Source organism: Epargyreus clarus, unplaced genomic scaffold (assembly GCF_041222505.1).
Source record: "Epargyreus clarus isolate Ecla_fem2 unplaced genomic scaffold, WU_Ecla_fem_2.2 ptg000003l, whole genome shotgun sequence".
Classification (NCBI taxonomy): Eukaryota; Metazoa; Arthropoda; class Insecta; order Lepidoptera; family Hesperiidae; genus Epargyreus; species Epargyreus clarus.
Genome location: NW_027332211.1, coordinates 2,396,969 through 2,412,806, shown reverse-complemented (window position 1 = coordinate 2,412,806; position 15,838 = coordinate 2,396,969). Strand labels below are relative to the sequence as shown.

The 15,838-nt window shown below is 34.9% G+C and overlaps 1 protein-coding gene across 1 annotated transcript in view; it reads right to left on the bottom strand.

Moving 5' to 3' along the window:
* The window catches only part of LOC140749936 (oxysterol-binding protein-related protein 1-like), a 53,418-nt gene that overhangs the window by 32,642 nt on the left and 4,938 nt on the right, over window positions 1-15,838 (bottom strand). The window contains exons 7-13 of the mRNA XM_073083198.1: window positions 15,509-15,629; window positions 14,890-15,029; window positions 13,301-13,411; window positions 12,531-12,623; window positions 12,302-12,371; window positions 11,620-11,721; window positions 10,937-11,120 (exon numbers count right to left, since the gene is read on the bottom strand). Coding sequence (XP_072939299.1) covers window positions 10,937-11,120; window positions 11,620-11,721; window positions 12,302-12,371; window positions 12,531-12,623; window positions 13,301-13,411; window positions 14,890-15,029; window positions 15,509-15,629 — 821 coding nt within the window. The remainder of the gene's footprint in view (window positions 1-10,936; window positions 11,121-11,619; window positions 11,722-12,301; window positions 12,372-12,530; window positions 12,624-13,300; window positions 13,412-14,889; window positions 15,030-15,508; window positions 15,630-15,838) is intronic.

The following is a 15,838-nucleotide window of genomic DNA, read 5'->3' as shown; positions in this document are numbered from 1 at the left end:
GTTGTTAAATGCTTGATAAATGATCTTCAAAATACCTAAGTGACCTTCAAAATACCTACCTTCTGAGTATTATTTATTTCATTTATTTGACAAATAATCTTGAAAAAAATATACGATTCGATTTAAGCAGTCAACACACCATTATATTGTCGTGTTTCAAAGCACCGATGTCATATATGAAAATTACTTATTGCCGCCCACAGCCACACAACCCAAAGACTTCTGACCGAATAGGTCGGCAAAATAAAGCTCCTCGAAAAAATTACCACTATAATTCCGCTACTTCTTTCGCCTATACCAACGAAGTCCGGACTCCAACTACCATTCGCTCTGTGATTTCTCTGATCGCCAATGCTTTGTAACAGAAAAGTAAAAATATGTCAATTTTTTAAAGATGTAAACCTTTCCAGACCTCATGTTGTAGCTAATAGAGAATATTAAAGCGTATATTTTACGAGTAAGCCATTAACTTCCTTGTCACAAAGCACTTATGCATTCGCAATAAAAGGATCTCGAAAAGTTGAGCGCTGAGTGAGCCTGATGGTTTTGAAAGAGTTGTAACCTGTGGTGGTAACATTTAATCTAGCAATAGAACATTTAACAGGCTACAATACAATACAATAAAAAAATCTTTATTGCACACCAAAGACAAAATAACAATAATAATAAAATAATAATAATAAAATTCATTTATTTGTAATTTTAAACAATAAACAACAGTAACAAATAATTAAGGGTACAACAAGCGGTCTTATCACTAAAATAGCGATCTCTTCCAGACAACCATTGACTTTAAGATAACATAATTCAGTAGCAAGTGAAACAGGGTAGGGTGTACAAAATGTATATACCAACTTTAATATGTCAGCAGTTTGTATAGAACATCAAAATAGCAAAAGGACAGACTATTAATTAACTAGTCCTTTTTGTTGTGCAATTTTTAATATTAAAACAAGCAGGAAAAAGAAACAACTCTAATATAATTGCTAAATCTGATAAGGAAGAATGTAATATTTTACAATCTTATCCAATTCCTCTGGCGGCTAAACAATTACAGCTAAATGAGAATTGACTTGGCAATACAGCGGCGTAACACGACTGCAGAATAGGTCGAACTGGTCTAATTACAACTTAAGCCCTCGGGGAACGCAGAGAAAATTACCTAGCGAATTATACTCGTATATACTTTTTCCTTCCTCTTGATTAATGTTATAACTATGGTTAAAGGTGGAAAAGTTCTTTAATACAGGAATATAAGAAGTAGTTAAAATTCTATTGTAGCCAGATGATAATTCATTTTAATATATGAACCTATAGGTACTACACCTTACTGAAGAGTTGTAACTAACTTAACGTTTCTATTGTAGGTAGTTCATACATTTATCGATGTTATAATATCATTGTCACCGGGTCCGTTCAAGCTTAATTCAAAAATTTCTTGGGTTTAATGCAATTGTGGCAAGTTGTATTGTTTATTAATAAGATGGCTACTTTCATCTTAGCAATTGACGGAGCCAAGGGGTTGTACGAGTTCCAGTTTCAACATAACGAAACTACGTGCTAAAAATAAAAAAGTAGCATGTCGAAAATATGAAAATGGACTTGATGACTATAAAATTAATTCCATATTTAGCAAAGTAAATTTAAATTGGCGCTGGGGGTGGTGGCCTAATGACATTTAAATATCCTTGAGGGAGGCAACGGGAAAATACGAAGCAAAGTTAATGTTTTGTATAAATAAAATATGAGGAATAAATAATTATAATACTCTTAATGAACTTATTATTAATATGAATATGAATAAAAATATGAACGAAGAGTAGCAAAAGAAAGATTTTATCTCTATAAAATGCTGAACTTAATAGATTCATAATTAAACAGGAATATTTTTAAATATACCCTCTTAAAATAAAAAAATCTCTCAATTAAATTAAACAATAAAAATATTAATTTAAAAAGGCTCATTAGAAGCAAAGAGAAAACTAAAGGTCAAACTTTGACATTTTGAACACGGGTCTTTGGAAACAATGAATAAAAACAAATATTTACTGCGTCATATTCATACGCGGTACCTCAAGTACCTACTAGTCTATACGTAAGATAAAGATCGATAAAGGCTTATAAAATTAAAAGATTTCGATTTATTTCTTATGAAATACTCCTCTAACAAAAACAGTAGATTACTACACTAATACCTAGACATCACATCTACCTACGTATTATTTTAACTAAGTTACTAACCTAAATTTTACAAGAATTAGCGGTACACGAGAAGCACTCAGTATAATTAATTCTATGCACGTCACTTCTATTTACCCGAGAAAGGGTGAGGAAAGTAAAGTATGATGCCTATACGTAACTTTTTCTTCACATTGTCGGAAAGTTTATGAGGCCGGCCGGTACGAGAGCCATATATTCATAACTATAACAGTGTTATTAACTGTAGATATGCTCATATACCTTCTTCTAAAAGTAATAACAATACATTATTTCCAAATATAAATACATGGATTATGCCTATTATTGGCAAAAATGTCGAATCTCATCTACAAGAGACAACTTCAGCGAGATTGCATATAACCTCATTCCAAATGACCGTAACACATCAAGCTAACATAGACAAATAGCTGTAATTAATAATAGTCGAATACAACAAGCCAATAATAAACCAATTATGTAACCGAATATACCACTCACAATCAGATTATCCAGTGTCATGTGTGAATAAATTGTTGTTGATCGCGTGTTACGCAGGCGTGCTCTCGCGGCGAGCGCTGCGGCGCAACTGGCGGCTCGGCAGACAGCGAGACTGGCCAACGCCCCCTCCTCCCAACTCTCCACCCATCATCATGTTGGCGCCCAACGTGGGCTCATGCAATTATTGGTATATTCGATACTGCTTTATTTTATAGGCCCCTGTCCTGTCCTGAAGCTCGTAACCGAGTTTTCTAAGACACAAACATGACCATAAAGTAAAGTTAACGAACGTGTTCTTGGCAAATCAATACCAGACCTGAATTCGTGTAGCTACATAAACATACACCCACGCTTTTGGCGAATATCTCGTATTTCGCCTGTACACACATTTCTTACATAATGTTCACAGTTATATTTTGCTGCTACAAATCGTGTTACGAACGTTGTATTTTAAAAAATGGTGTATTGCGCAAAAGGTAAGGTCGATAAATCTTACCTTGCCCTGGTACCTAACATGACCATAATATATGACGTCCCTGTAATTTCTCACATACTCATGCTAGTCCCATTAACAAAGAAATAAGAATGTGTACCACAATCAATGTGTGTGTATTGAGGCTCTCATTTTGTTTATTCACATAGATTAATGTAATTGTTGACAGGCAATACAAATGGTGCTAACCTTAGTTGACGCCATTAGTCATCTTTTGTAACATATGTTATCAGTGGACACCGATTTGTTTCCAATTATTGTTTGTCCGTATACCTACTTAATATTGGATAAAAAAATTGCCGCAAGATTTTGAGGTGCGAAATATTTTCTAAAACGATGATGATACATAATTATTATTGTATTGATTTATGTTACAATATTTAAATTGGTAATATGGTGGTTACTAAAAAGATATGCTATATACACTTTATGCGTCTCTACATATACATAATACGATATATTTATCAGACGTAAATCGGCTTGATTCGTGGCAATTAACGTTAAAATGTGTATTCATCCAAAAGAAATCCCCACTATAATTAGGTTGATAGTACTTAGTTGCGCAAATAAAGGGAGGAAATGTATTAGTTGCGGGGGTGATGGCGTGCGATTCCACCCCGCCGGGCAGATACGAATCAATGGCGATTGCGTTGAGACTAGTTTTAGTTGACTATTATTAATATTTTCACTGAATGATATAAGGGAATGTATACATTTTATTATGTAATGGTTATTTACGATTTTGGTTTTCATTTCATTACTACTGAAATTTCAACCCAATTTCGTGGTCGTGGGGATACTGTTTACTGAGTACAGTACCCTTACCATGAGTTTTTACGTTTTGACAAATATGACTGTTTTAGTATTTGTTTACGTATCTACCCATACAATTTCCGATCATCGCCCCTAGCAGATTGTATCATAATTATAGTGTCAGTAACGTAACATTAAATGTCTAAATTTACAAAATGGCGCTTTATGTTTTCTCTCTTTTTTGCGAACATGTGAGGTAGACAAACTTCACTTTAGCACTTACTTATTGTTTACTCAGTCTACTGAAGTAAACGGAACAGAATAATGGATTGAGTAAACGTAACGTAAATTGTGGGACGTATTGAAGACTCATGGTAAGGGTACAGTACAGTGTGTACCTAGTTCCTACACGATGAAACTGAGTTTTGCCGTGACCACGATCCAAGCAATTTAGATTTCTGTCAAAATCCACACGGTTCGGTTTGCACGGACGTTCTTGCCGTGGACGTGTAAGATGTGGAATGAGCTTCCTCCTGAGGTATTCCCGGAGCGCTATGACATGGGGCTCTTCAAAAAAGGAGCAAAAAGAGCTCTCACACAAAGCCGGCGATGCATTGGCAACTCCTCTGGTGTTGCAAATGTCCATAGGCGGCGTTGACTACTTTCCATCAGGTAGCACGTCTGCCTAATCGTTAGGTTAAACTATAAAAAAAAAGTAAAAAAAATATTGGCACTAGAGGAATTGAAAGCAATTACATGATGATAAAAACTAATAACTTAGTTACAAAATAATGCAAATAACTTCATGGATTTTTAAGAAAATATCATTGAATAACTTTGGCTGTCTCAGACTTTAAATTATGAAAAACTCAACGAATTTAATTTATATTAAATATAATTACTTTGTCTTAGATTCATTCAAGTACATTTATCTTTTGGGATGAATCAATCTGTAGAAAATTGATGTTCAACAGGCCCGCATCCATTCAATGACCTTGAATGTACCGAAAAGTTTGTAGCTCTGCCAACAAACAGGGAATTGATGGGAATTCGCTCACCTTGGACCCTGAATGGATCGATGAGCCAGATACAGGAAAATACCGATGGCCTACATCGGTATTTTATAGTAAAGCCACATCGTCATACATATTTTTGTGCTATGTTAGAATAGTCATCTGAGTAACGGTCGCTGTTGTTCATTAATTTAACCGCAATGATAGCCCAAAACTGAGCAGTGATAACCTTATGGTTAAAGCTCAGCCATCAATCGCTAGGCCCGAATTTTGAGCCAAGTTATGTACGTATTAGAAATTATAAAATTAACAGTGAAATAAAACATTGTGAGAAAACCGGCACACTTAAGAGGTCTCAAAGGTGCGTGAAGTATCTATTAATACGCATTTAACTAGCGTGGATGAAGATCTACCTGATCTGTATAAACCTCCGTAGATTTGTAGATGACAACGACCACTCAATCCACTCCACTTTCACCACTCCATTTCCACCACTCCACTCATCCACGCAGAGCCGGATTAACCTTAAGGCAGAGTAGGCAACTGCCTAGGGGCCCAGGATCGATAGGGGCCCACTGCAGACTCCGTACTAACACGCAGCCAACCCGCGATGAGCACGCATAGAGCCTGCGTATGTCTGAACCCGCCCTTAGGACGTCATCCATGCCTATATCGGGAATTGTATTCAGGAATGTGGGTAGAAGGCAAAAAAAAAACATTATTTAGTCAGTCAGAGTAGGTAAAGAAAAGGGGCCCGAAAATTGTATTGCCTACAGGCCCATACAGGGTTAATCCAGCTCTGCATCCACTCCACTTCACCACACTCCACTCCACTCCACTGCATCCACTCCACTCCACTGCATTTTCGTTTGCTATTCCAATAATAAAAGTCCTTGAGGCTTAATGGTCGACACAATTTCGTAAGTAAGCATCATATACATACATGCCGTGTTGGTACACATTAAAGGCTGTCGACCTTGAGCTATTGTAGCCGCGGGAGATAAATTACTATGTGAAAAGAGGAAATTCCTTGAAAGCATTTTTAGGGTATGTTTATGTATGAAAATATCAAAATATCGCCCTTTTAAGTACCCGTTGCGTAATATGAATTATATGTTGATGTCAATTTGATTCCACAATTTATTATTGTGAGTTAACATTTTAGAACAAACTCAACTAAATTGTAATTTCAATCATGTACTTCAGTTACACAGTGAGCTAGGGGCGCTGATTGGAAATATATGGGCAAATACGTAAACAAATAAAAAAACAGTCATTTTTGTAAAAAAAAACGGAAAAACTCATAATACCAAGGGTACAAAATTGTAAAAATTTCAATAACAATTATTGCAACCCTTTCATTTAAGTGTTGCATTCTACTTTCTCGTAGCACATCTTGCTACATTATCTACGGCAGTAAATGAAAATTCTCCGTGCATTTTCGACTACACTTTTCTTCCATAAAAAGAATGTTTCAATTCTCAAGTTTGAAGTCTTACCCTAAATACCGTTAAGACTGGGTGAGCCTTAAGACGTGAGATAGCGTAGTCATCAAGCTACGAGTGCTACGAGCTATGTACGCTACGAGAATATAATGCGTCTTGTCATGCCCCACATACATTTTCCGTTATTATTCAACTACTTTAGCTTGTGATATATTCGCGAAAATGTAATAAAGTAGCCTACAGCGGTATACGAGACTATGATTACATGTAAGGATTGTTAATAATATTAATTGGAAATTCATGTGAAGAAATACATTCAAAATATTAAATTATATAATATATAGCATTATTTTAATAATCATTTTGTGTTATTTTCATGATTAAATTTTTTTGATTGATTTTGAATGATTCTTTTGCCATATCAGTTCTTATTTATATAATCACTGGCTGGTTTAAAAAAGAAGAAGAACTCTCTTGACGTTTGAGTTGTATTTTGCGCGGGAATAATAAACGTTGTAAATAGTTTTATTCTATTACAAGATTTCATGATAAAAAAGTGAATTGAGGCAATTTATTTAAAAGTATATTATTATAAACATTTTTTAATCCAGCATAGGTTTCTTTGTACCATGGATAGCATACTGCGTCACGTACCGCTAAAGGTCAGTGGTATTTTTGTAGATCGACAAATAACAAGTAAAATCGATTATTGCATTTTATAATGAGAGTTTTACTTTGGTTTCAAATGCATACAATAAAAATCAAACAGTTCAATCTCTTTTGCCCTGTAATCAATAAAACGTTCTAAAATTCAAATATTGTTTAATAAGGTACCTCTTCTGAAATAAGTGCCATACAAACCTGTGTACAGAAAATAATTGCATTTGTTTTGTCCAATAAGCTGTAATTACCTTTATATCACGGCGTGCGTAAATGGACGTTTTACGCACGCTTCGCGTGCGCAAAACCCCCATTTCCGACCCCGTAATATAAAATTTTATACAACGTATTGTAATGTACTATTCTGAAAAATGATATTAAACATACCTGCAAGTTGAATTTCGCTTCAAAAATGTTTATCGCTGCGATTAGCAATGATTTCCTTCAACCAATACACCATGTCTAGGAAACAAAACTCCGTTTTTTTTTCTTAACTCAATAGGGTCAGTAACCTGCGCAATAACCATGCCACTTGATAACTAAATTAATGGAATAATTAAACATTTTTATAGAACATATTATGACCACTTAAATGAAATAAATAGGAGCGAAAATAAAAAAAAAAAACAAAATAAAAAGAATACATTTATTGAATAAAATAAAGTAGGATTCGAAAAATATTACAGGAATAATTCACATGAATATCACAATTGTTGGACCCGATGTTGGCCCCAATAGGGTACTTCTACGATGTTTGTAGAATACCCGCATTTTAATACAATCACAAAAACTAAAGTAATTTAATTATTGTAATATTTACTTTTGATAATTAAGGCACTTAAGAAATATGTAAATGTTACTGTACCAAATTGCCTAAAAACTCTGCCAAATTCACATTCATAGCATAGAGCTCAGTGGAGGCGCCACTTTAGTCTAATTTCACTAACCGCCTAGTCTCATACAATATATTTATTTTTATAGAAAAGTCCAATAAAAATACAACCAGTTTTAAGTAACCTAATGAGAAAGATTCACTTTATTATATTCTACACTGTTATCACATATTCTTATTTTTAAATGGTAACAAATCAAAAAAAGTATATTAATTTAGACTAAATTATTTTTTTTTTTTTTATAAAATACGTGTTACGTGCCCAATTCAAATGTTATAAATGCATGAAATAATAAACAGAAATTAACATAAACTTTACCAACACAATTCGGCAAAATTGTAAATAGATACAGGATATAAAATAAAATAGAAGTAGAAAATGACTAAAATGATTTGAAGGAAGGAAATGAAACTTATCTTCATCGTGATTGAATTACTACAAAAAAGGAACACTTTTAATAACCGACACGACAACGATATATCGTCGGCGACATAGGTTCTCTAACTTTCCACATATATGTAAATAGGCATTATTATCAGTATCTCTTCCAGTGTCTTATTTTAGAATGAGAAGTGATACAGTAGGCGATCCACTTTAGCTTTGCCCCTTTATATGGGTCAATACACTCTAGCGAAATCGATCCGCTATACCGGATTCCACTATCGCCCATTAAAAGCCTATCAAAGTTCGAATTTGACAATTATTATCTAATTTAGAACCAAGGTAGGGAAAAATTGGTTAAGATCGATTGGCATACATCATGGACAAGTCATTTTGGTTATGGTGACGTTATTTCGCTGTCGTTTCGACTTGTTAAATGCGATATGATGAAGTAAAAATTATAAAAAATACTGTTGGTATATTGATAATAAAAACCGTAATAGTCAAATTAACTGACCGCCTGAAACGTGGACTTTTCGTTAAGTATTTTAACACACTATTACCGACACAGACAGCATACCCCAAATCTACTTCTTAAAAAAAAAATGTGGTAATATTTCGTGGTGAGTTTTTGCCTTACAACAAGTTTTTATTTTGATACATTTTGATAAATAATTGACAAAATATATTACCCTTCTCGCAAACAAGATCAGTCGTTGGCTACGTGAAAAAAGGAAAAAAAAAATCATATAACAAGTACATTTGGGTATGCATTCTATGGTAAATATATAGGGTCGATTAGTTCCTTTCAAAATGAATTGTAAAGAAGTTTAAATGGTAATTTTAGTAAAAGTTAGTACCCAAATAGGCACCTTTAATAATAAAAAGAAAATAATATAAATTCTTTAACATTTATGGCATAATAATATTAATATTAAAATATTAATTGTTTAATAATTAAAATGGTTGTACATATATCTAGCTGCATAATTATTTTAAAAATATACCTCTCATAGTCACGCACGCACACATACACATAAAATACGAAAAAAATGCGAGTTACATTGAATTCTGCACGGTGGTCAATCATTTTGTCAATGAATACAATCACCTATATTATAAAATTTAGATTTATAAATAATACATCACATATTTTAAAATACCACAGATCTACACAACATTATATAGAAGGCACCCTTTTAAATGAAACGGGGTTATTTTAATGGAATAAAATTTAAAATCATGCAAGATTAACATTTTAAATTTTCCTTTTTTTTTATAAGATGGTAAAAAAGCAAAATCACTACTTCAGAATAACTCAAACAAATAACTAAATATAAATATTTGTTTTATTATTACAATAATGTTAACCGGTAATATTTCGTAAATTGAATGAGATGTTTTGGTCATTTCATAATATATGTAATGAGAATTCTTAAAAAATAATCAATTCCTGGTTATAATCTTAAAAATAAAAACTCTTGTGCATCTTGTCCGTATGGAAAAGTAAAATTAAATGCAATACGCTATTTTTCGGGCGATTTTGTCACTGGTATTTATCTAAATTGACCATTGAGAACTGAAACAAAATAAATGTAAAAATTAATAAAACAATAATTTAAAATTATATAAACAAAAATAACTGTTTGAAAGAACAAATAAGAAATTATTAAATTATGTAAATGAAATAATTAGAATATAGAAAAAAACACTTTTTTGTATCATACAGGTAAATTATGAAATAACATAAATTTACTGTTTTTATATAATATAGGAGTAGCAGACGAGCATGCAGTCCGTCTCCCTTACCACACCCTTCAAACCGCAACACAGCAGCGCCTAGCACTGCTGTTATAAGGCAGAAATATGTGTGGCGGTGGTGTCGCCCGAGTCGAACCACAAATGAACCTGTCAAATTGGTACTTCTAATCTTGTCAACGGTTCTTGATAGAGTCCCTTTCCTGTCACGCGGGTTAGTGCCCGCGTGCGGTTCTTATCTGCATGCATATCATCCTACCGTTTCATAAATAGGTTTTCTGTCATGCGGTTTATTAGCTTGTTTGTCACTACAACTTACCTGGGCTAAGTGGGCATCCTACGGCTTCCCCCCCCCCCCTGTGTTCGTCTTTTGAGTGAGTTTACGCCATAGTAGCCCTTTTTTGTAGTACTCTTAATATAGATATTTTAACCCGATGTCAAATTACTAGCACTCACCTTAGTGCGCATTGTGGCTCTTTTTTCATTGTGTTGCACTTTTTATTCAGACATTTTTAAACGTTTACCCAATGTTGAACAAACCACTTACTTTGGTACACCATTGTAGCATTTTTTTCCGATTTGTAGCACTTTTGATCCGGACATTTCCGCGTAGACCCAACATACAAGGATCACTTACCTCGCCTGGATAGTGATTACCAATCACCTTCGAGCGTATTGGAGTATTTTTTTTCATTTTCAAACGTCCAAGCTAAATTACTACAGTTTGGACGTTTTTGAGTTCCGACCGACGTCGAATGACTACCATCGACCTTAGTATGCCATGTAGCACTTTTTCAGTTTGTAGCACTTTCCGGACATTTCCCGCATAGAACCAGCACTGACCTGGGTTTGGCGGGACGCCTGTAGGGCCTGGCGTTCCTGTACACGTGTCCGTCCTGCGAGACCAGCGTGCCGCGCGAGCTGGCCGGGCTGACCGCCGTGTGCAGCGACTGCGGGGAGCCCGAGCCCGAGGACCCGGACAGGCGACGACGGAAGTCTCGGTCCTCGTTCGTTGGGGTCAGCTCACCTGTTGGGTGAATGCTTCTTAATGAAAAGAAATTTCTTTAAATAACCATCTATTCGTTGTATTTTCGCATAGACACAGGTTTACGTGTAAAGAAATTCGTAGTCAAGCTGCAGTGTTAAAACAGCAATACCCGTGTCTATTTTATAAAAGCAGTATTTTTAGGGGCTTGGTAAAAAATTGATCATTAGTGACGCCAAATAATAAAAATCGAACGTATAAAAAGATTTTTGAATCTCTAGGATCAGAGAGGTGGGACAGCTACCCCCTCGTCCCTTCTCCCCGTTAGCAACGCCCTTGCAAGCAACATTCACTTGCTATATTCACTATTAGTAACCTAACCTACAATTTAAATATCATAATGAAATTGCCCATCATATTTCGGTAAATGTCTACAAGCGACAATAACCATTTCTCGTCACGTGCTCGTTACTGCATTACCATTCTTTCCATTCCACCTAAAAAGAAAAGAAAATACAAGAAAAGAAGCAATCCCACCAACCGTCATCAAGGCAGCCGAGTGGGGTCCGTCGCGCGGGCTCGGGGCTGCCCCAGGGGCTGGCCAGCCCGGCCGTCACCAGCGTGTCGTCCTCCGAGTCCGTATCTGCACATACAACATCACTCGTAACCACATAACACTAAAGCCCGCTCCACATTCTCGCGAGAAAAGCACGAGAAACGAGAATGTGGAGCCGATACGAATCGGAATTTTCTCGCGTTCTCGCAAGAATGTGGTGCGGCTTAAACGCTTGGCCAAAGAGAACACGTATTTTAACGCTGCGCTAAACGTTAGCGCTAGAAGAAAATCCTAACGCCGCGTTCTAGCGCCGAGCTGTGTTGTACTAAGTTACTATTAAGCGGTCACACAAAACGCGTACGGCCGCGCAGCGCTCAGCGTTTTTTCCGACGGACGTTGTATTTTTTACAGATTTGCGTACTATAAGCGTATGTTATAGCGTCATTGTAAGAGAAAAATTACGCGCGTACGCATACGCGCTCTGTGTGACCGCTTAATACTAACTCCGTACATTACAACTAAGCGGCGTCAGGATTTACTTATAGTGCTAACACCCTAGCGGCGCTAGTATACGGATTCTGTGTGGTCAGGCCTTAACATTGACTATATTATAACGGGCTATTTTATATTTGAATAAAATGTATTACTGTGCAAATATTAAACTTACCTTCGTATACGTCGAAAAAGTTCTCTTTTGATTCGTTCTGAGAATGTGATGTTTTTTTCTTTCTCTTACTCTGTAGAAATAGATACATATTAGTCAAACAAATACAGATAAAAATCACTTGTTATCTATGGTATACTTCATAATATAAAGATACCAAGACATCGACTTGAATAAAATGAAAGTTATAATCCATTTTCTGTTATAGCTTGTACTTTAAAACAAAAGTTACCTTGGTGAGTTCTTCAGCGACCGACATCTCTAAGGCGTGGTGCGTCCGCGCTAGCGCTGCCAGAGCTTCTTCTAAGACCCTATTTCTTTCTACCTAAAGAATAAATTTTATTTTTACTAACATCATGTATCGTAAGATCAACAATATTTATTCGCTATGTATAAATTTTATATTATTAATGTGGCAGTACTCGAGTCCCACGTAAAGAGTTAGGGCCAGTTGGGTTTCGTTCGTGTAAGACAGATGAGGCGGTGATAATCGATCCTTATATTTTGTTTGCCGACAATAAAGAGCTATTATCGTATGATAAATGATGTACCACATATTTATCATTTAATATATGTGTAATAAAACGAGAAAAATATATTGTAATTATAATTCAATTATAAATTTGAGTCTTTATGCCGATGTGACGCCATCTTAAGAATTATTTCAAATACTTTTCGCAAACGACCGTAATTGCAGTATTCTGTAGTTTTCTTTTATTGAAAATATAATTAAATTATTTAGGGTTAATTTTAAAGTTAAAAGTGAGCTATTTCTAAAAATCCTTTCAACAATTTTTTTCCACTATAATAATTCTCCTTCGATTCTTTAAAGTTAAAAGTGAGCCCTTTCTAAAAATCCTTCCACCATATATTTTCCACTATAATAATTCTTCGATTTAAAGTTAAAAGTTAGGCATTTCCAAAAATCCTTTCAACATATATTTTCCACTAAAATAATTGTTCGTTCCTTCAATACTACTTAGCGATGTTGGTGCCACGCACCTCCCTGGCGAGCGCGGCGGCGTCGCGGTCGCGCGCCTGCGCCACGAGCGCGGCGCAGTGCCGCAGCGCCGCCAGCGCCGCCGCGCCCGACCCGCACGCGTGCTGGAACCGCTGCACACCGACGATAGATTAGTAAAGATACTTCGCCGCTTTGAAATTTAATGAAGCCACAAACAGCTCATTTTAGTAAGTTAAAACATTTTTAGAGAAAATTTACGAATAAATAACTAATACTGCGTAATTTACGTAATAAACAAATAATTATATCAAATATTTTAGGGACATTTTAGCTTGGAGACGTGCTAAAATGTCCCTAAACATTTTTACGCAACTATTTCAATTCTCAAAACTGGGTACAATTTCTTGTTAGGAAAGAGAAATCTTTACTAATCTATGACATCGACACACATTTACATTTACCTATTATATAATCTGATTGATAATTAGGTGTCCAAAATGTAAACAAAGAAATGTGCCTGTCAAAATTAACAAGAAATAAAAACTAACAAATTCAACAAAAAACGAAAACTTCAACAACTATAAACAATTTAACAAATGCGCTATGAAAACGACAAAACATTAGAGTTCGATCACAATCACGAAAATGAATAATATTAGTTACGAAACTTAAAAATGACGGCACAAGAAATGTTTCGGATTCAGAGTGTGTTACCATTATCATATTTTAATTTTCTACCATAAACCTTTTTTATTATTATTATTACTGTATGAAAAGAAATTGAGGTAATATAAATATTATAAAATGTGAATTAATCTTAATTTATTTGGATTATTATTTTATTATTGTTGTATTACTTTAATATTGTAAAATATAAGAAACTACCATTTGAAACGTATTTTCTTGATAGGTCAACACCTTCGTTTATATTTTGTACACCTAATTATGAATCAGACTATAGTCATAGATAAGTATAAATATGTCACCGCCTTGTAATTGAAGGAAGACATTAAATGCCTTAAACGGCTGACTATCCTGTCAGCCATTTAATGGCTGTCATGGTGTAATTTACGCGGAACAAGCGAAAGAAATGTAGTTTTTAGATCATTCGTAAATGATCTAAAAACTACATTTTTTTAATATTTTTCAAAAACGAAAATAGATGAAAGTGAGAATTTCAATTGTTAAAACTGGTTACATTTTCTTGTTAAGAGTGAGTAATCATTACTAAACTATGTATTTACATTTAAATATACGTATAATGTCACACATACACACGTAAGGACACAGGTACGAACGCAAGTATAGTCGCACGCATCAGGTATAATCTATACTTATAAAATAAACTTTACACGACTAACGAAATGATTCGTGATTACAGAAACCAAACCCATGAAGCTATACTTGTGATGTTTTGAAGCTACACTTATATTATTTGGGCAATAACATAGACACCTACTAAGGAAGGGTCTTTGATATTCCTCCCCTAAGGGAGTTTTATAGGACTTAAAAAAAAAACTTTGAAAATCTGCAAATCTAAGCTAAGCATAATAAGCATAAATAATAACATTAACACCATAATTCTAGAAGTTTAAAAATTAAAAACAAGCACATAAAAATATTTAAGTACCATATACGCAGAGTGATGTAGCGAGTTGCCGACGTTCACACTCTTGTCGAGCGCGGCGATAATGGCCGCACACTCCCGCAGCTGTGTGTCCAGCAGCGCCAAGTTGTTTGTAGCCGTCGTTAGAGCGTCTTGCATTGAGCCTGTGGAAAGAACGCATTGTAAATAAATTTACGAGTATGCGGATGGACAAAAGAACTTAGATTTTTTTTATTTTGAAGGAGGCAGAGCTCGTTGTTGTTCGACTTAGGAGGCACCACCACAACATACCTATATTTTTGCCTAATGTTGCTGTAAACCTGTGTTAAGCGCTATTGTGTCACGCTTTGAAGGGAGAAGTGGTAAGGGAGACATATGTATCCGAGGCGTTTTGACTTAACCCTCAGCTGTATGCTCATTACTACTTCAATGTTATAAAAAAAATACTCGTAGTTATTATTTCAAAAGTAAATTTCCGTGAAATCACCGCAATATTTAGCTATTTAAAGTCAAGAAAACTACACTGTTTATCTCCATAAACCGTATCATATTAATAATTTATTAACTGATGTTAAAACTGGTGTTTCAACGGAAAAAATGAGCTTCACCAGCATCAGATTAAATTCAATGTAATTAAACTTACCGAGCGGTTTGCACTCGTCCTCCAGGTCCTCAGTGGCCTCCCGCGCGGTGTCCGGCGACGCGCCCGCCCACAGGTAGTGGCCGGAGTACGCGATGTGCTCGTTCAGCGCCGTTATCCACGACTAAATGGAAGATAATAAAAATTTTGAACAACTGTAGAGACGAGAGAATAGAGAAATGAAGGAGGAATATAAGATAGGAAGAAGAGTATATTTAATAAATATATACTTATTTATTTTTAAGTTCATATACATATTTTGTATTACTAAAGACAATTAAAAGGATAAATTTTAATAATAATTCAGTATATCCTTTGATTGTCCTTTTTTTT